The sequence below is a fragment of the Littorina saxatilis genome, linkage group LG9, assembly GCF_037325665.1.
Source record: "Littorina saxatilis isolate snail1 linkage group LG9, US_GU_Lsax_2.0, whole genome shotgun sequence".
Taxonomy (NCBI): domain Eukaryota; kingdom Metazoa; phylum Mollusca; class Gastropoda; order Littorinimorpha; family Littorinidae; genus Littorina; species Littorina saxatilis.
The window spans coordinates 36,210,605-36,226,738 of record NC_090253.1 but is presented as its reverse complement, the minus strand read 5'-3'; the positions used below and the strand labels follow the sequence as shown (position 1 = coordinate 36,226,738).

Genomic DNA, 16,134 nt, shown 5'->3' with positions numbered 1-16,134 from the left:
AGAGAGAGAGAGAAAGAGAAGGGAGGGGGGGAGCAACAACAACAAAACTACAACAGATTTGTTTTCGTTTTGCAAAGCACGCGTTGTCGAAGAAAATACGCATTTACACGTAACACAGTCCGTTTTTATTTAATACAGCAAGTCTCTATATATATCTTATTCACTCTTAGCCTACAAACAGACCCGAGCAACACGGTTCTCGATATAAAAGGGGAGAAGCGCCACACATACAGACAAGCATACACTATAGCTCTTCCTTACGAAGAGAGAAAATGTAGCCTATGGCAAAAGGCCAGACTGAAGTTCATACACAACTCTATAAATCGACCTGCTATGAATGGGGGCATTCAAGTTACTGACGAAGCGTGACCTCCAGCAATCGTATTCATGCACGCTCCGAATGCCAGGCGATTCCGACCGTACCTGCCTGGGAGTGCTGCTAGTATGGTGGAATGGGGAAAAAAGGGCATTTGAGCTCAACGGTACTTAATTCCATTCCTTGACTTCTTTCTGAAATAGCATTCAGAAGGTTCCATATCCACTCCAAAGAATGCATACCGTTAATATGGTAGACAGCCTACAGAGAATTGTACTCAAGCCTCGGTGTGCAGAACAGCCGGTTTACGAACCGTCAATCAATAAATCATACAATAACGTATTCAAGAAAACTAAGTAACCAGTAAATGACAAACTCATTTACATAGCCCAGTTTTAATTAAGCTGGTTACGCCTGAATAACAACTCCCGTTTTTAAGCGACTTAGTTATCAGCAGTCGGTGAATTTGTCAATCAGTCCACTCATTTGAGCAATCACCATATCAATCAGTTCACCACTCATTCAGTCAACGAATCCTTCGTCAATGAACGAACCAATCGATCAATCAATTATGCAATCAATGTAAATCTACAAGCCCATGACAGATCTACATGTCAACCAATCATACTTCAAAGCGTCAACGCCTTTTCTTAACCAAATAAGCGCCGCATAGTAGAACTGACCACGCTTAAACCGCAGAATATTAAATTCGGACATCGGTCAATCTCTTTGACCAGTCGCTCGATCCCTCAACACATCCAGGTCCCCACTTAAAGCCGGACATGACGACAGTCAAAACAGTGGGCGCGACTGGCATCAACGGATTCGGACCCCGCTACCCTCGGGCCAGTCGGAAATACGACGTCAAAATCTAACCCGCTATTATACGAGTACAGCGTACACTGTACACACTATAGTCAGTGGATCGGGTTGCAAAAGTACATGTACCCGGTACCCTGAATAACTGGACTGCGACGAAGAGGAAACAGAGAAGGCGCGAGAGGTGGGGGAGGGAAGGAGGGGGGGGGGAGGGGAAAAATGAGTCAAGGACAAGTCTGAGGTGCTGACTTCCAAACGCTCGGGAATGCTTGTACTTGAGACCAGACGATCACACATTTTCTTTTAAAAATGTATTTCCTGACATGCAAGGCACAACCAGAAAGCTGAAACGGTTAAAAGTAAAACCATCAATGATTTTTATTCTCGTCAAATGTATGCAAATAGAAGAAGAGACAAACTTATGCTTTTTATTTTATTTTATTGTTTGTTTTCAACCTAGGGGGTCAGCCAAACTGAACGATACGTCTGGAAACAGAAGTTCATCTATATGTTCAAGGCACCGTTTATTATGTAAGTTATTCTTGACTTTTTTTTACGACTTATATATGTCGTGCCCAATTCACGGAATTGCCGAATTCGCGGAATCGGCAACATTTTTGCCCATTTCGCGTAATCGGCAAAACGCTGCCCATTACGTGAAATCGGCAGCGTTTTGCCGAAAATGCGGGAAGGCTTCTAAAATTTGCCCATTTCGCAAAAGCGACAGCCAGTCTGTTACTTTTTGTGTCACCAGAACATTGCATTAACATTGCTTTACCTCCCTACTATGTTTTGTATGGTCTATGGTGGTCTGTGTCGAGTATAACTCCGGAAATGCACGAAAACTACACTTTCTGCAATAACTTGCCATAACTTATCGATTATTTCGATATCTATCCATTGGAGTATCTAGTTGTCTAAGTGTGTTGATATCCCAGGCATTTGAGAACTTTAAAACCAAAAAGTGGCTGCCGATTTCGCAAAATGGGCAAATTTTAGAAGCCTTTACGCGATTTCGGCAAAACGCTGCCGATTTCACGTATTGGGCAGCGTTTTGCCGATTACGCGAAGTGGGCAAAAACGTTGCCCATTACGCGGAATCAGCAATTACGTGAATTCGGCACGACATATATATATGGGTGACTGATTTTCTTCCGCAGAAACAAAATGTTACTTCATTTCCTTTGACCAGCACGACAGATTTGTGCACACCTATTCGTATACATGTACAACTGCGCACGAAAAAGGTCCCAAGTTCACAGCTATGAGTGTCTTAGAGCTTGCAAATCACAATCAACACATACAACACAAAATAAGCAGAAAGTAAAGTAAGGGTGAAAACCTTGTCATGGAACATTTTTCTGAGCATACTCTGCAAGGAAAGGGGAACAACTTCGTTTTTACGAAATCTGAGAGACCTTGTATGAAGTAGTCCAGTGTACATGTACAGTATGCAGATCACACTGGTCAAAGCAGTGCCCACGTTTACGCAACACTGCACAACCGTTTCGATACCTCAACGCTGGCGTAACGCTTCACTGAAACCGGAACGCACAAGTGAAGTATTAGCGCTTTGTGGTCTCTGACAGCTAAAGCCGATGAGTGTCCCGGGTAAAAGCCGATGAGTGTCTCGGGTACACAGACCTTGTTGTTTCTTGTTGAACGGCTTATTAGTCAGTTCTTGAGAACAAAAGAAATGAGGGTGACTGTGATTCGTTTCTTATTTGCAGGGAATGCCACTGAGTACACTTCAGCTTCTGATTGGGAAAACTTGAGTGTTTGTAACTGCTTAAGGGCAGAATATACCTGCGCAGTTTCAGCGGCACAGACGACGCACTGCATATTATTGATGCTGCGATGGGGATTATGACGAGTACATAGCCTGTTTTCCTTTCACGCAACGTGTAGCGGGCTGGGATAATCTGCAGTGCGTCGTCTGTCCTGCTGAAGTTACATAGGTTTGTTTGTTTGCTTAACGCCCAGCCGACCATGAAGGGCCATAATTATCAGGGCGGTGCTGCTTTGACATATATAACGTGCGCCACACACAAGACAGAAGTCGCAGCACAGGCTTCATGTCTCACCCAGTCACATTATTCTGACACCGGACCAACCAGTCCTAGCACTAACCCCGTAATGCCAGACGCCAGGCGGAGCAGCCACTAGATTGCCAATTTTAAAGTCTTAGGTATGACCCGGCCGGGGTTCGAACCCACGACCTCCCGATCACGGGGCGGACGCCTTACCACTAGGCCAACCATGCCGGTAGTTACATAGGTGAGCGCCAGGCCTCAGACATGCACAATCGATTGTGAAACTAAAAGTTACGGAGTGTTCGTTTGCTGTTTGCTCGCTTGTATTGCATCACTGTCGGAGCAGACACTTACAACTTTCGTGGACAAACTGGCCAAGTGACCACTGGGATTTACGCTAGTGGCGCAGTGGCGTGGTGGTAAGACGTCGGCCTCCTAATCGGAAGGTCGTGTGTTCGAACCCCGGTCGCTGCAGCCTGGTCACAGTGGTGGGTTAAAAGTGGAGATTTTTCCGATCTCCCAGGTCAACTTATGTGCAGACCTGCTAGTGACTTAACCCCCTTCGTGTGTACACGCAAGCACAAGACCAAATGCGCACGGAAAAGATCCTGTAATCCATGTCAGAGTTCGGTGGGTTATAGAAACACGAAAATACCCAGCATGAGAGATGTTCAACGTGCGGGCTACTTCACCTGCCTTGACCTCTCACCAATTCATTGTAAAGCGCTTAGAGAACGTCAAGCGCTCTATAAATCTCCCATATTATTATTATTATTAGTCTTGATACAATAACCGCTGGAACAGCACACGAGTCAAAGAGTGGACTGACGAGAAAATACACGGATGGGTGTATGACAAATGAATAATTGAATGGGGGATACAACACATATACTGTGCCACACTTGTGACTCGAACACAAAGTATTTTCGCTCGAAGGGGGGAGCGATGACGAAGAACAAAGAAAAGAACAAACGTCAATAAACACAACATGTACGTGTGGAGCCAACAAAACAAACTAAATGTTTAGGTATCACAACAAAACAGAAGAAGAAGAAGAATTAAGGAGAAGAACAAGAACAAGAACAACAGCAACACCACCAACACCATTAAAGAAGAAGAGTAAAGCCAGCGATGTCGAAAGCAGTACTCACCCCCTCATCCCCAGACTCCGCCCCAGCAGTGCCCCCTGGCGTCGAAGCCCTGCCGTCCAGTGACGCCGTGGACGACGACGACATGCGCCTGATGTGCAAGTTCTGCGGGTTGCCCAAGGGGATCTGCAGCACGTCGTCCTCACTCATGGACCCCTCTTTCAGCGCGTGCTCAGCCAGCTTCAGCTTCTGCAGGTTGCCGAGGGCGACCTTCTTGTACTCTCCGATGACTCTCCGGAGCTCGCCATCGTACTCCTCTTTGAGGCGCACCATCTCCTTGTCCTTCTTCACTTCCGTCTGACACTTGTGCTTGTACTTGGCCTGCATCTCGTCGCGCTGCTTCGTCAGCCGCACGATCTCGTCCTCCAGGAGCTGCACCTTGCTCTGGGTCTCCTTCAGGCGGTCCTCTTCCTGGGACACCATGGGCGTCAGCCGGCCCCCTCCCGCTCCTCCCCCGTTCCCCGGAGTCCTGGCTCGCTCCGACAGGTCGCCTGTGGCCCTGCCGCTACGTGACGAGCGGAGAATCTCCTCCGTGATAGAGTCCCGCCCCGGTGTCTGTCTGCCCGGGGTCCTGCCCCCGTCCTTGGTAGACTCCGGGGAGTGGGGCCTGTCCAGGGTTCTAGGGGTGCGAGGGGTTTCAGGCATGTGCCTGCCACCTGCAGGGGTCCGGGACCGCTCGGACAAGGGGGTCTTGGACCCCGCCCCCGGGGTGTGGGATCTGTAGATTCTGATCTCGTCCTCCTTGTACTTGAGCACCTGCTGCAGCTCCAGGTCCTTCTGCTTGACGAGCTCCTCCTTCAGCCTGGCAAGCTCCTTCTTCTTCTCCGCCTCGAATCGCTTCTGCATGGCGGAGTGCTCCTGGTGCCGCTCCTTCTCATAGTACTCACGGATCTGCCGCATCTCCTCGATCTTGTCCTTGTTCATGGCCTTCGTCTTGCTCTTCTCCGCATCCAGTTCCGACTTGACCTTGCTGTAGCGTCGCCTGTAGTCGTCGTCGCCGCCACCCGTGCTGCGGAAGGAGTGTCTGTGGCGGCGGTCGCGGTGGAGGTGGCCCTCGGACTTGGCGGAGACGGAGGCGGGGCTGGAGGCGCGGCTGATGTCGTTGATGTTGAAGTCCAGGCTCTCCATGTCCTCGTCCCGCAGGCTGACCTTGCTGCTGCTGCCGGACAGCCGCCGCCCCACGCCCCCGTAGCCGCTAGTCAGGTCCACGGTGGACATGACTGTGGTATGAGGCTTTTCTGCTGCTAGAGTGTGTGTGCTGTATTCAATTGTTTTAAGAGTGAGTGCTCCGGTTTCTGCAGGGGTTTGCGTCTGTGAGTAATACAGTCGTCCCCAGCACAGTAGCTAGTCAGAAATATCGGTGTGTCTCTTTTCTGACATGGCGGTAAGGTGTGACAGCGAGTGTTTATAACTCTCCACAGAAGTTATGCCAATGGAATGACGGTTTTTACTGCCACTAAAAGCTTTCCGGACTGCTTAGTTTTCACATTTGAAAGTGTTATGCACCGGTGAATTTTCGCCTGTTCTATCTTCATTCACAAAAATAAGCCGATGAAGCTCTATAAATGCGTGTGTGCGTGCAAGAAGGGACTGTTTTCGTGGATTTTTGTGTGTGTTAATGCTATACATAGATTGTGTACAGAACTCTTCTCAGATCAACCTGGCACTTTTAGAAGGTGCTCAACTGTAACTTCATATTTTCGAACGTATTCCTCACGTGTTCCTCTTCAGTAGTTTTGTACATCGATCAGTTTGGCAATAAAAGTTGCATCTTTACAGCCTCTTACTGTTAATATAAGGCAACGCTGGCGCCTCCTTCATTAGAAATAATAGCTTTTCGATTCAGCGATCACTTCCTTTCGGCAAACTTGTTTATACGCAAACACAGGAGATGTATCGATTCGGACACAGAGCCGTTAAATGGCTCAACTGGTGATCACGATATCGATCCAGCTTCGTCAAGAGCGCCACAGGGGAGAACGCTTGTTTTAACACAACGCGTTAGTAGACACTGAACTTCGACCGATGATCGAAGAAAAAAACTATACAGTGTGCATGTGTAAAATTCAGTGTAAAAAATAGAAATCGAATATTTCAGCAGCTGCCGGCGTGGCTAAAATGGCAATAGAATATCCAAAAGGATGGAATAATGCTGGAAGAATTATCACAGTGGAAGTTTGGACGGATCGGATGATTGGACGGATATTTAAGGCGAGGTATTCACATGATTGTCCATGTGCGTTGCATACTTCAAGATTTCTGCCACTCGTTCTTCATGAACGCTATCACAAAAAGAAACGGGTTTATTTATTTATTTATTAAGGAGATTTCAGAATGAACTCACTTTTAAGCCAAGAACATCTAAATTACAATCTTTTGCAACAGTCGATCGAAGGCTAAACCAATGAAGCCTCCACTTGGTCTCTGAACATTTGCAGACTAGCTTGGAAGCATTGGCCGTTTGGACGGAATTATACATCAGACAATAGTTTCTCCAACGTAGGAGGTCAAAAGTAACTTTTGGAAGACTAGTAGCGTTCATGAAATACAAAAAAAAAGATTGTCGTCGGTTCATCAAAATTGTTTGTTTTGGAAGTCTTCAATGAAACCTGAATTTAGTCCACAATAATGTGTCCAACACAAGTACTCCTCTGGTCCTGGAATTAGCGTTACACTCGATTCAGAGAGTTTAACCGTTCGAAATGGATACCTCCAATGAAGTGTGGGAAAAGCATATATGGCTCTGTCAAGTTAGTGTCATATCATGCCAGTATTACTGATTATCAGCTTTTGCGTTAATGTCACATCATTTCACTCACTATGACCTATTGGTTCCCTGCCACATCAATTCATGGACTGTCAGCTATAGCGGTTACTGCCACATCCTTGACAGACGGTCGTCGTATCGTTATTTCAAATCTACCGCTTCAGTTCCATCTCCGTCCCTGGTAATTGTTCAGCCCAGGGAATCAGGTAGATCAACAATCACGCTGTATCTGCAGTATATACCTGAAGCAGCCGCCCTATCACACACACTCCTGACGCCTCTACACGCCATGGCTTCACGTTCACCGCTCCAGCAAAGGTGCAAACGCCGCTATCTCCCCCGTCATCTCTGCCTCACAAGACAGAGAAAAACGTCAGGGTCGGGGAGCGAGGGGGAGGCGAGGGGGAGGGGTAAAAACAGTACAGTTGGATAACAGCTGGCGGTGTGATGTACAATGCGCCTGGCATGCCTAGTTTATCACCACGACATCAAAAAAACAGCTCTACTCCCTCCCTCCGCTGTGCACACTCAATGGATCTCTGTTTCTTCGCTTTTGTTGTTTCCTCTACTGCCGTACGCGATGAAGATGACTTGTGTGCCATCTGCTCCGCTCAAGGCCACACTCGTACCTTTTTTCGCAGATGACAGTATTTCTCTGCTTACTCGCAGAACGTGTGCTTTCTTAACCCCAGCGAGAGAGACTGGAATGGTCTGCAATGTTTTCAAGTCTGGTAATCTAGGGCTGCACTTTTCACGCAACTTTCCAATCTTCTTGCAAAACTTGACACGCAGAGGTCTCGAACTCAAGCCTCCCTTACGTCTGCGTTATGTTCTTGTGCATTAGGTAAGACAGTGAATCGTTTTTCCACACTGGCATTCAGACAATGAATAACGAGCTGCAAGGTATACTTCCCCTGGGTTTCAACTACCTTTTTTTTCACAGGTAAAGAAAGAAAACTTTGAATAAGTTCTCGGTGCGGTCCGGTGTAACACAGGCAGCTTCAGAAATATAAACAACACAACTTCTTTTTTCTCTGTCGGTTGTGTTTAAGTTTCAGTGGAGAACTTGTCCAGTAATTAAACTGACGTTGATCCGTTTGAATTTCCAACTGTATATTGTTGTTTTAATTCAGTTTGTCACTCAGTAAATTATGTAAACGTGCTGTTTTCTCAGGTGCACTACACACAAAGACAACAGCCTGGAAACTCAGACAAAAGACTGCACTGACTGATCTAAGCGCGACAAAGACTATCATCACACACCAAATTTACCTGCACCAACAACACAAAAGTTAGCACAAGCTGACACAGGTAACCTTGGAGCACCATAGACAACACCTGGGCTATTCATGAGCAAAGCGATGACGGACGATTGCTGGAAGCTTTCACCAAAGCTCATTATCTTCGCCTTTTCTCTCAGAACATGGCGTTCTCCTGTGATGGTCGGGGTAAGGTGTTTTTTGATCATCTGGCTTGATTCATCTCAGCATTAGTGCTGTGTGGCTGTAGCTTCCGGAAGACAGGGGTTAATTGGGTAAACTCCAATGAAAACTGATCTGGTGAAGATTTGGTCGACTCTTGATCGGTTGTAAATGATGAGTTGCGGCGGCCGGGGCTGTTGATTTACATCAAGTTGGATGACTGCAAACAGAAGAATAAATTTGTATATAATTATATATATACATTTAAGACACCGATAAAAGAAATATTGTATCTGTGGGTTTTTTCTGGTTTTGTTTTTGTTTTTATATGTGTGATTTTTGTCGTTGACGTTGTTTTGTTTGTTTGTTGTTGTTGGTGGTTGTTGTTTTTTTTGTTTTTTTTTTAGGGGGTGTGTGGCGGGGGTGGGGGGGGGGGGCAAACGATGCACGCTAGAAGCGAGAAAAAAAGAGAGAATCACAATTCAAGAGACTGGAGACCGGGTAAGCCGGGAAGCAAGATTGAGAACAGAGTGACATCATTGGGATAGATATATATATTAATATAGGTATCTGTTGTAGAGGCTGCAAGTTGTGCAACCTGGAGCTTGTGGCGAGCAGGTACACTATTCTCTCTCTCCCCCTTTCTTTCCCCCTCCCTTCCCCTCTCTCTCTCTCGCTCTCCCCCTCCCTCTCTCTATATATATATATCCCTCTCTCTCAGTCTCCTTCTCTCTCCCTCTCTTTCCCCCCCCCCCCTCTTACTCTCTCCCTTCCCCCTCTCCCCGACTCTCTATTTCAGTCTCCCCCCCCCCCCCCTCTCTCTCTCTCTCTCTCTCTCTCTCTCTCTCTCTCTCACACACACACACACACACACACATACACCGGCACATACACACACACACACACACACACACACACACACACACACACACACACACACACACACACACACTGTTTACACAAGCTGACAAGACGAAAATACCAGAACTGGACAGACCACAACTGAAACCCCATTGTAAGACCTCCAGACGTGAGATAACCAGGTCCTACACAGAAAGAAGTCTTACCATGAGAGTATAAATTTACACAGGTTACGAATAGAAAATCTGAAAAACAATTAAGGCCCTAAAATGTGGAAATCTTAAATCAGGGGGTCTGTGTAATCATTGAACACTTTTAGCACTCGCATCACTGGGTGTCAGTGTGTACTTTACGTGTACAGTTTGTGTTGGTCCCAGCTTGGTTTGATGGGAGGGAAGTGCTATGTGTTACTGCAAGGACACAAAGTTACGTGGTAGCGAGCCCCGGCATAAATTTCAACTTATTATATTAACCAACCAAGTTTTCATAAAACCACCACAAGCACATTTCATAATCTCATAACTTATTTCTACACAGAGAACGCATCAAAACCACAGTGAGTTCTCCTTAATAGTCTGGAACAATGATAGATACAAGACCCCAAATACCCACAAGGTAAACTGCCTACTTGACATACCCGACCCTTACTATTAAGATCAGTGTAAACACAGCCACAACTCCCTTATTCATCATTACCCTGAGCCTCACCGAGCAATAGTGAAAACCCCAGTGGAATGCCATGGTATGACCCCTCCCTTATCTGTCGGTTGCCTGTTCAATCGTTCAGGACAATTTGAGATTAAGAAATCCCTTGCCTATTCACCAGCTCCAATAAGAACATGACCTCTCCAAAGCAATTTGTTGTTCTACATGAAATGTTTTCACAATTTCAGAAGAGGATTGAGTTCACAACAATGGTCTCACTACAAGCGTTAAACATTAAAAGTGACCTTTTCAAAGGAGAAAACAATTTTCAGTAACAGAATACTGAACACCTAACTGTTAACTTAATCACCAGCCAACTGTCACTGGTAGACTCTTCTTAACTAACGTAAAACAAAATATATAAACTGCAAAGTAAAATCCACAACTGAACAGAGTAAAAGTATGAAAGGATCACCTCAGACAGGCAGCTAAACAGGAAGCGAATACAGTGGGACCGGAGGGAGTTTAAAAATGGAAGTAAATGTACAGAGGCTATGAATACAAAATCTGAAAGAAAAAATGGTTTCAAAAGGGAGGGAGTATTAAAATGGCAGCCCTGAAAGTCCAACAAATGGTGTACTCGCCTTTGGCTAGTGATTCTGAAAATGTACTAGCCAGAGAGCAAACTTTACTAACCAAACCAACAATTTGTTTCAGCAACTTAATTCGCATTTGGCTCTCCAAATTTTTCTTCTCGCCATGGCGAGTAAAATACTTGCCACTTTCAGGCGAATCTACTGAGGTTGTGAACAAAACATCTGAAAAATCAAGGTCTTGAAAAGCGGTAAGTTTTAAAAATGGGGGATCTTAAAAAGAGGTTTCACTGTACTTGCATAACACCCACAGGTAGACATGAGCCAAAAAGAGGCCAATAAAAATCACAGTCCTATCAGCCCAACCCTGGGTGCCGGTAGTGTGAAGCACAGGTTAAAACTGACTGTACAGTGTTATGAGGGTGAGTGCAGGAATGCAGAAGGTCACACCCTCACACAGCACACCACTCAATGGGCTTCAACACGCACTTCAGCTCACTACACACAGTGTGTGTGTGTGGTACCCAACAAAGACTACTGTGATAATGGTCACATCGACATAGACAACTTTACCAGGCTGGACCTAGTGTATGAGAGGGAGGGGCTTCCAAGATTTCTTTCTTCTTTCTTTATTTGGTGTTTAACGTTGTTTTCAACCGTTCAAGGTTATATCGCGACAGGGAAAGGGGGGATGGGATAGAGCAACTTGTTAATTGTTTCTTGTTCACAAAAGCACTAATCAAAAAATTGCTCCAGGGGCTTGCAACGTAGTACAATATATGACCTTACTGGGAGAATGCAAGTTTCCAGTACAAAGGACCCAACATTTCTTACATACTGCTTGACTAAAATCTTTACAAACATTGACTATATTCTATACAAGAAACACTTAACAAGGGTAAAAGGAGAAACAGAATCCGTTAGTCGCCTCTTACGACATGCTGGGGAGCATCGGGTAAATTCTTCCCCCTAACCCGCTTCCAAGATCAGGTAAAAGATACAGGGGCTGGCTTGACAGGGGTCTTACTTACTGCCTTTCACGCCTGGTGGCGTGTAGGGCAGCATTGACAGGGGTCTGATGGTGCTAAAATTTAGCATTTGAAACAGGTATTTGGGGTCTCTCCTTGAGAAAAAAAAAGATACAGAAACTACCCCCCCCCCCCCCCCCCCCCCCAGAACCTGTCCTGCTTTATCTCATCTTGAACATGAAATTCCTGATTAATGTTTAAGACAACATATAATTAAACATCACATATAGTTTCAATATAAGATGAAAATAATTTCACCAAACATGATTGAGCATTTTACATGTATAACATTTTATATAAAGGCAAAAGCTATACACACTCCGAGTGTATAGAAGATCGATGAGTCTGAATACACTCCAGCAATGAAAAGCTCTGTTACAAATCTGTAGCCAATGAAATGCCCCCTAACAAGTCGTTAGGAAGTAGCCAATGAAAAATCAGTCTGACGTATGGACTTCCGCTATCTCTTTTTCGGAGTGTCAAGGGTTGGCAAATAATGTACATTCACATAGTATACAACCGTTTCTAGGTCGATACACACTCCAAGTGTGTTCCAAACTCCGACAATAAACTGCCATGAAACATCAGTTTCGTGTGTGTGTGTGTGTGTGTGTGTGTGTGTGTGTGTGTGTGTTTGTTTTTGTCTGTGTTTGTTCCCAGCTTACTTTGATACCATGAATCAAAAGTGAAGCATACCTTCGCAAAATGGCGTTGAATGACGCTCGGAGCGTTGATGCGGTTCAGTATCGAAAATGTAATCTACGTTACAGCAAAGGCCATGCAGCATCAGATTGTTTTCGTTTCTTTGTACAACTGCTCTGCGTTCCTATCGCAAAGTGGTGTCGAATGGCAATGGAAGTAAAAGCCGGAGTGTATACAAGATTCTGACCCCTGTATACACTCCGAGTGCGTATAGCCAGTGCGTTATATAAATAAAGAAAAGTTAACACACATGGTTACCTCAAATCGAGATTCATATAGATCCTCATAAATCATAAATAAAAAACCTGGGTGACTGTGACTTATGCTAGAGAGAGGTAAAAGTACAGCCAAACTAGTATGTAATGACCACTCAAAGGAACGACAAAATGTGGATATTATACACAGCTTGTCATTATGTAAAGGTGAATAAGAAAAACACATGGGAGAATCTTGTGGGTGTTCGTTATGGGCAGGTGGTCATAATGAAGAGGTTCAACTGTACTATTAAATCTTTTTGTTAGCTCAAACGTTTGTTTCATATGTTGAGGGAAAATAACTGGCTGGGTGATATGTGAGTTTTGTTTTCTTTCTTCACTAATTTGTTTCATTACTAAGTGTTTCTGTTTAACAAAAACGTCCGTCTGTTTGACACAACACTATGTGATAAAGTAATTCAACTTATCAGCATGGTAACTGTACATGTTCAGCAAATTTGTCAATTTTGAACACTCACACTTTAATAAACTGTACAAACTTTGCATACCTATTCATATATAGTGTGCTGAACATATACTGCATAAAGCCTGCCTGATTTGCCTTAACTAAGCTCTGTGCACACAGACCCACTATTCCACTCACTTCACCTCTGCCGTTATGGTACCTCCACCAAAAGGCACATGGGTTTGGAAGCATTAAAAACCATAAGTCATTGCCTTATCAACGCACACAATCGCACTCTAACAACACTGTACTTAGATTACCCTTCGCAGCCGGTTCCTTGCCTAAATCCTTCTTTATCCCACCCCTACCAGGCTTCGCTGTGCCCACCCTACTGCCAGTCTTGTGTGTACACATATCGAGAACTGAAAGCGAGCTGAGAATGTTCCCTCATTACTGCGCACCAAACTTTACGACTGTCCGCTAACAAGTAACATTGATTGCTGTCTGACGACTTGTTTTGCGGACTTGCTTTGGTCTCTCAGTACAGGGAGCATGCTAGAGGCGTAAACGTCTTGCGTGTTATCAATGAGAAGAACAAACAATCGCACTTACTGTCAGTGGAAAGCATGTACCGGCAAGCATGCAGCAGTGCTGAAAGTTTCCACACACACACAGACACTACTACTCACCTGCGAAACTTTATCCCCACTTCGAACTCTGGCACCAGTTTTATTCCATCGATCGCACTTTTGCCCTTCAAACAAGAACTCCACGTGTAGAGCATAAAGTCATTGATCAGCTTGGTTTACTGCTCCTTGTTGCCATTCATCTTTACGTTTGGTGCCTCCCTGAAGCGTCCTGAACCTTAGCACAACACGCAGACGACACGAAAATAGAAGTCGATGGCCGCCATGTTTTGGAGCACCGCCAATCGTCGTCGCGTTGCGCTGGGAAAGCATAATCACGTGACTATACGGTTCTTCCGCCCATGGCGGGAAACAAGACGTGAGGTTCTGAATGGGTTGCAGTTTTGAACGATTCATTTGTGAGGCGGATTGTGACTGAACGTAAACATGAACTTTCAGTGTCATAGGACCGCAAGACTTTTCTTTCACACATTCGACATTGCTAGTTTATACTTGTTTTATTCGTCGAGTTGTAATTTATTTTTATTGGACTGCCCCTTTGGCAGAAACTGCGTTCTTCTTCCGCTCTTGTCAAGTTTCGGCACGCCTTCGAGTGAATGCCTATGGCGTGCAGCAAATGACTTGAGCTGGCTCGAAATCTGAGAGCGTGTGCTGGCTGCGGTTAGCTCTCTGCACAGCGTAAGGGAGATTAGTCAGGATCAAACTTTACAGGCGCGGGGTAAAGCCCTCGACAGCCGCTCGAGAATCCTCCACATCCCTGAAAACTGAAGAAGAAGAAAAATAATTAGAAACAAAAAAAAGACATCTTACGAGGAATAAAAATCACTTTTGTTGATTTGTATCACTATTTTTGTTTATACCGGTATTTCCATTGATCAGTTTCCTGCAGTTTTCCTTACGTTTGTGTATCTCTTGTGAAAGAAATGTGTCAGTAATTAGTATACACACAACGGGGGTGTCGTCTAGCATCAATAGGTAGTCGGCAAAACCTCTACGTTTATTTAAATAGCCGAAAACTTTGCCGTCTTTTGGGGTTGTTTTTTTTTTCAATATATATTTTTGTTAAGGTCGGGGTAAAAGCTACCAAAACGGTTATGGTCATTTTGGTAAATTAGTTGCAGAAAAAAAGTAGTAAGCTTACTGTAAAAGCAACATCCGGCGAGTCCCGGCCTGCACACACACAAACACAAGCACGCACGCACGCACACACACACACAGTGTGTTTAGTCTGTTTAGTGACCGTTAACTTGATTCCACTGAATAGTGACGGGGAAAATAGCGTGATCTGGATGTGAAGAGAAATAACCCGTGCCAGACCAGTTTGATTTGTGTACTAAGGAGTTTCCTCCCTTTAAAAGAGGACACATATGTGCTGATAACTCAGACTTGTTTGCTCCCTTTTGTTCATCACGGGAGCTCTTACCTTTACAGTATATTCTATGATCTGCGCCTTTGTCCTTCTAATTCTATACCCCCAACCCCCGAAACAGGAAATAACAGCATAAGATTGCTATTCATTCTCCTACAATGTATAACCAATTAATGTTAGGAAATGTCCATACAATGGAACACAAATATCCCCCAAATCAAATTAACAAAAGTAAAGTTACATTAATTTTGTTTAGAATCGACCAACAACCGAAATTAGGGAAGATGAACTGAATATTGTTTAAATGTCAGAGAAAAGAACACTCAATCCTCTATCCAAAACAGTCAAGTTTGTTCACCTGTCCTATCTAGCAACGATGCTGTTGGCATGCCAAACGATGAAGGTGTATTTCTTGTCAGTAGCAAACTTTTTTTTTAAATAAAAACATTTGATGTCGTTTTTCATCGGCAATGCAACTAACAAACGAAACATTCCACTAAATGCTTGGTGCATTGGCTTCAAACTTCAACGACATCATGCTAAAATATTGCACAAAACACAAACATAAACATATTATTGAGTTATGCTCGCCAAATGATACAAGTCGCGCAAGGCGAAATTACTACATTTAGTCAAGCTGTGGAACTCACAGAATTAAACTGAACGCACTGCATTTTTTCACAATGACCGTTGTCCGCCGCTAGTGCAAAAGGCAGTGAAAGTGACGAGCCTGTTTAGCGCGGTAGCGGTTGCGCTGTGCTGCATAGCATGCTTTACTGTACCTCTCTTCGTTTTAACTTTCTGAGCGTGTTTTTAATCCAAACATATCATATCTATATGTTTTTGGAATCAGGAACCGACAAGGAATAAGATGAAATTGTTTTTAAATCGATTTCGGAAATTTTATTTTAATCATAATTTTTATATTTTTAATTTTCAGAGCTTGTTTTTAATCCGAATATAACATATTTATATGTTTTTGGAATCAGAACATGATGAAGAATAAAATAAAAGTAATTTTGGATCGTTTTATAAAAAAATAATTTTAATTACAATTTCAGATTTTTAATGACCAAAGTCATTAATTAATGTTTAAGCCTCCATGCTGAAATGCAATACCGAAGT

At 44.2% G+C, this 16,134-nt stretch overlaps 1 protein-coding gene across 1 annotated transcript; it reads right to left on the bottom strand.

The window, feature by feature from the left end:
- Window positions 1–4,274: 4,274 nt before the first annotated feature.
- On the bottom strand, window positions 4,275–13,881 carry LOC138977190 (janus kinase and microtubule-interacting protein 3-like). The gene is made up of 2 exons (XM_070350095.1): window positions 13,606–13,881; window positions 4,275–8,724 (listed from the first exon to the last, which is right to left on the bottom strand). Exon 2 carries the CDS (start codon window positions 5,532–5,534, stop codon window positions 4,275–4,277), a length of 1,260 nt encoding a protein of 419 aa, XP_070206196.1. The 5' UTR covers window positions 5,535–8,724; window positions 13,606–13,881.
- Between the last annotated feature and the right edge of the window lie 2,253 nt (window positions 13,882–16,134).

Excerpts from the sequence above, each read along its gene's own strand:
- LOC138977190 (XM_070350095.1), bottom strand. The coding sequence starts at position 5,534 with ATGTCCACCGTGGACCTGACTAGCGGCTACGGGGGCGTGGGGCGGCGG.